The sequence below is a fragment of the Aethalodelphis obliquidens genome, unplaced genomic scaffold (assembly GCF_003676395.1).
Source record: "Aethalodelphis obliquidens isolate GAN/ISIS:26980383/991018 unplaced genomic scaffold, ASM367639v1 scaffold46, whole genome shotgun sequence".
Taxonomy (NCBI): domain Eukaryota; kingdom Metazoa; phylum Chordata; class Mammalia; order Artiodactyla; family Delphinidae; genus Aethalodelphis; species Aethalodelphis obliquidens.
The window spans coordinates 6807990-6817625 of record NW_020837990.1 but is presented as its reverse complement, the minus strand read 5'-3'; the positions used below and the strand labels follow the sequence as shown (position 1 = coordinate 6817625).

The window sequence follows — 9636 nt, the reverse complement described above, 5'->3', positions numbered from 1 at the left end:
GGACCCAGGATAGAGGGAGGGGCTGAGAGGGTCCAGGAGGGAGGGAGAGGGCTGAGGGCATCCTGGGGGAAGGGAAGGAGGGGCTGGGGGTGTCCCGGGAGGGAGGGGCTGGGGATTCCACACATTTAAAGGTGAGGAGTTGTCAGAAAGGGAATAGAGTGAGGTTCTAAGGCAGAGGTTGGTGGATGAAGGAGGGAAAGGGAGAGGTAGTTTTTGGGGTGGAGGAGGGGCTCCCAGACTCCCCATTCACCTCCTTTGGATACAGATGCAATAGCTGTGGGCTCCCCACTTTCTGAGACTGGGGCGTGGGTGCTCACCTTCAGCGTGGAGACCACTTCGTCGCCGTTGTCCTTGGTGGCGATGGCATACCGCATGACGCGGTCGGGGTCGATGACCGTGTCCCCCTTCTCCCAGCGGATGATGATGGGCCGCTCTCCCCGCGCCGTGCAGTTGAGCTCCTTGGCGTGGCCCTTGATGGCGATGGTGGTGTTGGGGTGGGAGGTGATCATGGCCGGGACTGGGGAGGGGAGGAGGCCCAGGAGGTCCCAGTGAGGGTGAGGGAGGCCAGCCCGGGGAGAGCACGTGCCCAGCGCCGAGGCCCCGCCCCCCGCTGCCCCTCCCCACAGAGCATCTCATGCCCAGCGAGAGGGTCTAGTAACGGTTGGGGGAGGGTACAGAAAAGCCCACTGCCTGTCCCTTTCTCCCCAGCCCACCCACGACTGGGGCAGCCTCTCTCTTCACCAGGGGTTCTGATATTCCATGGACCCCTTTTCAGAATCTTTTAAAATGCGTAATATACATAAAATGACAAAGGAAACCAGATATGCTGAAGTATGGTTATACCAATATGAACATTCAAAAGCAAACTTTTGATACAGTATATCACATAATATATGCTCTGTATCCTCTTTATGAAATGAGATCTAGTGCTGGATTGTATTAGAACGATTTTGTCATAGTAGTGAGCACAAATGATATTTTGGGGTATCTGCCAGGGCTGTGATATGAAAATACCTATCGGTCACAGTCACAGGTGCTGCTACTGCTGTGGCTTGTTGCTTACGTTCAAAATGGAAGAAGTACAAAATTTCAGTTAAGTTAGTGAAAAAAGAAGTTAGTGAAAAAAAATATGCCATTTTACCCCAGCCCCAATTCACGGAGCCCTTGAATTGGATCCGTGCACCTTTGGTGGGGAGGCCTGTGGACCCTGGGTTACACGCCTGGTGCCTCTGCTTTGTGTCCATGGCTCGAGCTCTCTCCACAGCGGTCAGCTGGCTTACCCCCTGCTTCTAGGCAGCAGGCCCCTCCCAGACAGCTGAGAAACTCTCTTCCAAACAAAATGCAACAGAAAACCCTGGCTAGCAGCACCGTAGTTAAGAACCTTCAAGCCCACTAACAGGTTCCCCCATCCCCCGTCCCCCAACCAGTGACCTGAGAAAATCGTCATGAAACAAGTCAGGAGAGCCCGCCCACTGCCCTCACAAGCGGCATCTCAATCCCGACCCTCCTCCAGGCCTTAGCACCATGGGCAGCAGCAGGAGGAGGGTGGGGTAGAGGGACAGATGGTCTCGGGGCCAGTGACATCCTGTCCCCTTTTTCCCCCATCAACTCAACAAACATGCATCCAGCACCTATGCCATTACGCGGCATGGTGCCAGGCTTGGGGGAGACGGGGTCGTTGCCTCCTGGTGGGGGGAAGGGGAGGGGGAGGTAGGCACCTGTGCGAGCAACATGAAAATAAGGAAAATGGGATGAGTTTTTCAAGGAGGTATCAGGAGAAATTAATTTTGGCGGAGGAGTGTCAGAGAAGGTATCACCCAGCCATTCAACGAGCATTGATGGAGCATAGGTGCCAGACCTTATGCTGGGTTCTGGAACCAACAGTGCGCAGGACAGACCCAATCTCAGGGAGCTTTGCTGCAGTGGTGAGAACAGACAACACAGTAGCAGTTCCAGGAAAGACTGCTAAGCACTGTGCTAGGAGAAGTGCTCACCATCTGACGTGGCAGGATACACATGGGGAGAAAGGGTCCCCTAAGCGGTGGAAACTGCTGAAGCAAAGGCTCAGAGGCAGCGATGTGCAGGGCAGATCCCAGAGAGATAAGAGATCTGATGCAGCTGGAGGACTGTCCTTGTCCTTGCCATTTCCTCACCACTTTCCTGGGAAACCTTGCCTCTTAGAGTACAGGTCCCCAGGGCTCGCGTCTCCAGAGGAGTGCCCGTGAGCCATGCTGGAGTACACACATTAGGGGGCGCTGTGGCTGACTGCAATAATCAGACAGCATTTCCCACCCCCGCATTGCAGGAAGGACCCCTGCTCACACTGAGGTTTGCAGAGTAGACAGCCACCCCCTCACTGGCCTGCTTGGGCCATGCGACAAGAGGATGCTCTGTCTTCTCTCCCTTTACACCCCCCACCCCGGAGGCTCCCCTCTGGGGCAACGCATCCCTGCTCCACTTCTGTGGATGCCCCTTTCTTTCCCTCCTAGCATCCTCAGGATTTTTCTCCCCTCCAGTTTTGTTTTGTTTTCGGCTGCCTGCTTGGCTTGCGGGATCTTAGTTCCCTGACCAGGGATTGAACCCGGGCCCCCTGCAGTGAGAGCTCAGAGCCCTAACCACTGGACCACCAGGGAAGTCCCTCCCCTCCAGTTTTAAACACCTACTCAGACAACACTCTTCCCAGCAAACTCTCCAGGGTCCTCTGACTTCTAAGGACAAATAAGCCTTTGGAGAAAGGAAGGAAGGCATGGAGCTGTAATAGTGTGACCTGAGACGCCAGTCAGCGGGTGAGGGGACTTCTGGAACAGGTCTGGGGGATGAAGGGTGGTTTCTGGCATTCCCTGAAGTCACCATGCAGCCAGCCACCTCCTCTGCCTTCTGTCATGTGGGACTGGATCCTGAGGGCAGCTCTGGTCCCTGGCCCCTGCACCAGCATCTCAGCACAGTCCCCAGCCCCGGCTCATCATATAATGAAGCAGATGAATTTTATAATGCACGGCATCACGCCAGTATACAATAAAACGTGGAACACAAATAACAAGGTGCAAGTTATAATGAAGAAAAAGCCTGCAGTCAGAGACATGCGAGTATGAATTATTGACTAAGGTTTTACACTCTCAAGGATGTGCGGAGGAATATTTTTCTATCAAAGATTTGCATAATTCACTCGTATAAACCTGGGTGGAATATAGAGTAAGATTTTACATCAACAAGTCGGGCCTCGCATTGCAGAAGCCTCCATTTTTCCTGGAGGATTGAAATGCCGGATGTGGCGGGAGGGGCGCATGAGCTGTTTCTGCTCCCCGCAAAGTGAATGGTCAGAGACTGGGGCCTGCGCCCTTGCTTGGCCTGAGTCCTGAGGCCTTCCTGGGGAAGCGGAGGCCTAGCTCTCAAGAGGCTGCCGCTGAAGCCACAGACGAGACGGGGGTGTTCATGCTGAGGGGGGTGTGTGTGCACGTGCGTGAGCGTGCACGCGCGTGTGAAGGGGGATGGGGGCAGCGTCAAGCCTCAGCGTAGGTCACGGGTCCAAAGAAGGAAGGGGAAATGATGAGTCTTCCTTTTTGGTAGGAGGACCTCAAGACTCTGCACCGGAGTGAGAAACTGGCAGCTCATCCCTGTTTTGCTCTCCAGGTAGGGCTGTACCAGCCTGTCCAGGGCCTGTGTGTGAATTATAAAGGCACCCCTCTGGCTGGATGCAACATGGTGCAGGGAGCCGCAGCTTGGCCAGTGGAGCAGGGACTGGGTTCCAGACTTTACTTGCCCCTTAGGCTATGTAACTTTGAGCAGTGCACAACCTGTGTATTCATACACGCCAGTCCCACCTCACAGGGTCTTCCCAATCAGGTTTGTTCAAAGAGACAGACACAGGGGCAACCAGAGGCCACAGGGCCTCAAGAACCCACTTGGTCCTTCAGCCCTGAGTATTAACCACACCTGGGGCCAGGGGGTGGGCTCCCTTCACCATTGTTATGGCAGCAAACAGCATGCAGCAGAACCCGATGTTCTCCTCACAGCCCCGCGGCTCAGGGCAGGTTCAGGGGAGCTCCTCTGCGAAGAAGAAGATACTGCTTCTGTGGACCCCACCCAGCTTGAAGAGCTTGGGGGCCAGACGGACGTGTTTCTACCCAGCTATGTGGTCTTTAATACGGGCTACTTGACTTCTCCAAGCCTCAAGCTCATTATGGGTACTATTCCCACCCCAAGCGTCTCACACTCCTCTCCTGTTCCAAGAAAAGCATCAGATAAATACACGCACACCTTAAGATGTTACTTGCCATCTATTTTACAGAATCGCAGAGTCCTAGAGTTGCACAGCCCACATAACGTTCAGCATAGTCGCTACTAGCCACACGCGGCTATTGGCCACTAGAAACGTGGCCGGTCCAAACTGAGATGTGCTGTGACTGTAAAGTACACACTGGATTTCAAAAACACAGGAAGAAAAATGTAAAATACCTCCTTAATAATTTTATGGTGATTACATGTTAATATTTTAGATATATTGGGTTACATAAAATATACTATCACAGTGAATCTCACCTGTTTCTTTTTTGAACATGTGACAACTAGAAGATTTTAAATTACATAGGAGGCTTGCATTTTGTTTCTATTGAAGGGCACAGGTATAGATCATCTACACAGACCCTTCATTTTACAAATGAAGAAACTGAGGCCACGCAGGGAAGTGATTTGCCGCGGTCATACTAATAAACAGCAACACTTCTTAAAAGTGGACAGATGGGAGAGGCGATACATAACGTATGAAGCTCTAACACTAATGGTGGAAGGTGAACTGATGCCAGGAGGACTAGCGCCCAGGTCTTCAGAACATAGAATGACAAGCTCTAAATTACTCGTGAAACATCATGTCTCGTCTGGGCTCTCTACTTGATGGAGGACATTGACAAGCTGGAGTGCGACCAGGAAGATGGACAGACTTCAAGCCATGCCATTTGAAGAGTGGCTGGAAACTGGGAGTGTGTAACTTGCAGGGAGTGGGGTGGGACATGGCACAACAGCTCTTCAAAAGGGGGAAGGCAGACCTCCTGTTTGGCTTAAGAAGGAATTTTCCAGTAGTTTTGGCTGTTTAGGGAAAGGGCTGCCATGGAGGCAGGGAGCTCCCCATACTAGACCACCTGGGCAGCGTGGAGAAGATTCCAGGGCAGCGCAGAGAAGATTCCATGTCTTTGGGCCCCTGCGGGTGTCCGGGTCTCAGGAGAGAGGAAGGATGGTCTGAGAATCCGGCTCATTGTTATGGGAGGATTCTGTGAGCATACTCTTCTTGCGTATAGCGGTCTTCAGCCCCTCATCCTGGGCAAGAATCAGAGGACCTGCTTCCTCTTTTCTTCCTGCCCTACGCAGTCTGCCCGTCAATGCCAGAACAGGGGACCCTGTCACTGTGCCCCTCCCCCAGACCCTGTCCAGGCCTCCAAGGACCTGGGTGCCCTCCTGAGCCCACAGACCAGGGGCCTCCGCCCTCCTGGCTGCTGTACTTAAAAAGGCAGCCCCCTAATAGAGGGGAGCCCAGGGCAGCAGGTGCCCGCCCTATCTGCTCTCCTCGTCCCTCCATCTCTTGCTTCTTGCTCTGGACCAAAGTCGCTCTGCTTCACTGAATCACAGTGGTAAACATAGTTGAGTCCTCACTGCACCGAGACCTGGCTGTGCTCCAGAGCACTTCCTGGGTTGAAGGCAGACCCCAGGAATTCCCTAGAGAGATGCTCGTGTGTGGTCACCCGCAGGAGCACAGATGCGCACGCGCGCGCGCACACACACACACACACACACACACACAGAGGCAATGTCAAAAACACCCCCAACGGACGGTCACAAACACAGTCACCCTCACAGCTTACACTCTGACACCCGTACCGTAAACTCACACGTGGTGTCGTCATACAGGTAGCCTGATGCAACTGTCAATTGCATGTCAATATCCTGATGTGATTGTCTAACACATATCTACTCACAGCCCTGCGTCACATAAGCGCACCCTCCCTCTACACACACACACACACACACACACACACACACACACACACACACACACACACTTTTACGGTTGCCTTTTGCTGGGAACTTCCCATGTACCATGTGCTGGCAGTACTCTAGTACTTTACATGAATTAAGTCATGCGGGTAGGTACTGTTATTATTCCGCAGCTCCAAAGCCTGGGTCCTGATGTATTTCTTGACCAAGCGCCATGGCCTTCCTGTGCCCACAATGCCCCTGATGGAGCAGGCAGTCTGCTGGATGCCTTGGCCTCTTGGTTCATTGCTTACTGGCCTTCCCCCAAAACAGCCATGAGAAGTAAGTCTTACGATAGTAAGAAGGCAGTTTTTCCCTCTTTAAGCCTGTCCTATTGTAGGGGCTGGCCACCTCTGGCTGTCTGTCTGTCTGCCATGCATGCACGAAGAATCTGGCTTTGGGAAATGGAATTTGGTTGTCAGCAAAACGCTGTGGCTTCTCTATGGTGGGCGGCCTCAGCCGGCCTCTCCTAGGACAGGTGTCAGGGACTGCAGCTTTAGGGGAACGGGCAGGAGAGCCAGGGAGGGGGCGGGGACTGTATGCACAGGGCTGAGTTCTGCGTGACAAGTGCTAATAGCAGCCGCAAAGGCAACACAGTGCTCCAGTAGGACACAGGAGGCTTTAATGAGATACAACTTCTCTGCTTTCCTGCAGTGTAATTCAATTAACAGCCAGGGAAACCTAATTTCTTTTTACAAAGAGGGGTGCAGTAAGAGATTCTCTGGGGACTTGGGAGCAGGGAGGGGCTGGGCTTAAGGGCATCGAGGAGACCCAAGTGGGTGAGCTGCCGCTTAATACATAGCTCCTTCCAACACAGCTCCTTTAGGTGGGGAGGGTGGGCTCTTTCCTGGGGTCCTGTGGAAGGCCCTGGGGTGAGCTGGGCCAGTCTTATTCAAAGCTTTACAACCCCGGTACTTGGTATAGCACCGGCACTGCACATGGCCAAATTGGGGCAAATTCTGGTCGAACCCAAAGGGGCTTCCTGATGATTCCCAGGGCCCTTCCCTGACACCCCATGTCACTGCAGATACCCCTCCTCTGGGCATCGAGTGTCCCTGGCATGGTACATGTCATACTGCAGTGTCCTTGGCTCTGACTGTGAGACTCCAGGGTAGGAGCATCCCTGTTCAGGACTTAGCATGTTTTTGTGGAAAGAAGGCAGGGCCCTGGGGCAGCCTGCCCTGGTCCACAGACTCACTCCAGGGCAGGGAGGAGCCTCGCTGGGCCTCTGGCTTGCAGGCCACGGCCTTATAGCCCTCCAGAACTCCCAGATTTCCTCCTCCTGGATCCAATGGGGCTTTACTGGCTGAAGCCAGAGAGGGGAGAAAGGCACCAGCCTCCACAGTGGACTTACCCCCGCCTCTCACTCCAGGGCCCTCCTGGGGCAGCGAGCCGAGGGGAGAGGAAATCAATTTCAGAAACAAGACAGTTGTCAGAATCCGATGTAACCGGTTTCTGTCTGTGAAATTACTCACAGGCCGGCTCCTGTCACCCCCAGGTCCCGCCTGGACCAGCTGCTATTTACATTTTAATTTGATAAAATGTAAATTTTGAGAGGCTGATAGATTTTTAAAACACCACAAGACAGCTCTGCTTCCTCACTCCCCCCCACCCCTTCCCCGAGCATCCACAGACTTTCTGACCAACCCCCAGGATTGGGGATGGAGTTCTAGGCCATGGGGATTATGAACTCTGCACCTACTCGGCCCCTCCTTTACCGCTCCAGCTTCCCTCTTCTCGGGGATCCCACCCATAAGCTGGGGTGCGCTGATCTTTGCAGTTTACAGAACACCAGAACATCCTTTACCAGGAGCTTCACTCCTGTTAAGGAGGTAGCCTGGGGGCTTTTAGCCCCCAGAGTATCAGTGAGGAAATGGAGGCTCAGAGAGGCTAAGTGTTTTGTCTAAAGTCACACAGCTGGTGAGTGGCAAGAAGCAGCAGCCCCAAGTCCCCTGACAGTTCACCGGCGCCCTTTCCTCTGCTTTCATCCAGCCTTCTCCTTCTGCCTGGTGGACTATTCTCCCACCTTGGGCTTTGTCCCAGAAGTAGGAAGCTGGGTGGGAATGACACGATGTGGAGGAATCCTGGGGGCAGTGCAGGAGGCTGAGAACTGGAGGGCTGGGCCCGTGGGGCAGGAGGTCAGTCCAGGGCCAGCTGGGGCTGGGGGCAGGAGTTAGGGGGGCGGTGATTCGGGCCTTCTCTGTCTCTGTCACCCTCCCTCTCTTCCGCCTGATGATTGGAGCTCAGCTGGTGTTTCTGACAGTCCCTGAGTCACCAGGGAGGGAAGATTCAGTTACGAATACCCAAAGGCGGAGAGCAGTGTGTGCAGGAAGGAGGACGTGGAAGAAGAAGGACATGAATGCCACCAGCTGTTGGGAGAGGCCTGATAAAATGGGAAAGAGGTGTGGAATGTTGCATTCCAAAAGGAAGCCTGGGGTACTTCTTAACCCCATTCGTGGGCACCAGTGTGTGATAACCCTAGAAGTTCACATTATTGCAGGCTTACTATTTGTAGGCACTATTCTGTACTCCTTTACATGCGGTAACTCATTTAATCCTCAGAACAACCCTGTTTTTATTCCCACTTTACAGATGGGGAAACTGAGGCTTAGAGAAGTAAATTGCCCAAGGCCACACAGCTAGTAGGCAGCAGAGCCAGGATTCAGGGCATCTGTGGTTTTAGCCATGATGTGACACTGGTCAGAGAAGGGCAGGAGGCAGGGGAGCAGAATGGGAGTGCAAAGAGTCCAGCCTCTCTGAAGAGAAATGCAGCCAAACTGGGGGTGAAGCAGGTTGGTCTGGGAACCCGGACACCAAGGTGTTAGGCTGTTCTGCTCTTCTAGGTGGGTGGCCTGGGGGAGGGGGTCGAGGAGCTTTTCACAGGGTCTGAGGGAAGAGCCCTAGTGCTGGATGACCCTCCTCTTCCATCCCCATTCAAGTGGATATCCCTCTGGTCCTTCCGCCGCCTCAGGCAGGACAACCTCAAGGCCGATAAGGTTGGAGGAAGGGCAGCAAAGTCAGGGTGTTCTTCACCAACCTTAAGGATGGGACTTGACTCTCTCAGGAAGTCCTTCTGAGAGTCTAACCGAAATCTCTCCAAGAGTCTCGTAGAGTTTTTTTGCTAAAAAGGATGCTTTCTCTGGCACGCTAAAATGCTTTACTGGATGTCCTCCTCCTTGCCTTTGGGAGAGGCTCTTCCAGGGGACAGCGTGTGCCCTGAAGGCTCTAGACAGCTCTGCACACCACCTTGCCGTGGGAGAAGGGAACCTCCCAGCTCAGAGGCTCTCATCTCCTTTTGTTTCCGAAAGGATTACAGGCACCCATCTGAGGTGAGTGGGCCCCTCCTTCCCCCCAGCTCAGCCCACTCCCCTCCCTCCCTCCCAAGGCTTGTGTCTCTGCTCCTTGTTAACAAGATCCTGACAAGAAACGAAGCCCTGTTTGGCAGCGTGAGATAAGCTGCCACAAAGGGGCATTGTTGGCATCTGGGGTGGTTGCCTGGGGAGGGGCGGGGTGGGTGGGAGAAGCTCTTTGCGCTCAGCCCTGGCAGCCGCTCCAGGCTTCCCCTGGGGAAGGGCTGGTGCTGGGGGAGCCTTCTGGTGCCTGCCTTGTTTT

At 53.8% G+C, this 9636-nt stretch overlaps 1 protein-coding gene across 1 annotated transcript in view; it reads right to left on the bottom strand.

Moving 5' to 3' along the window:
- The window catches only part of DSCAML1 (DS cell adhesion molecule like 1), a 342988-nt gene that overhangs the window by 50360 nt on the left and 282992 nt on the right, over positions 1–9636 (bottom strand). The window contains exon 12 of the mRNA XM_027082210.1: positions 318–517. Coding sequence (XP_026938011.1) covers positions 318–517 — 200 coding nt within the window. The remainder of the gene's footprint in view (positions 1–317; positions 518–9636) is intronic.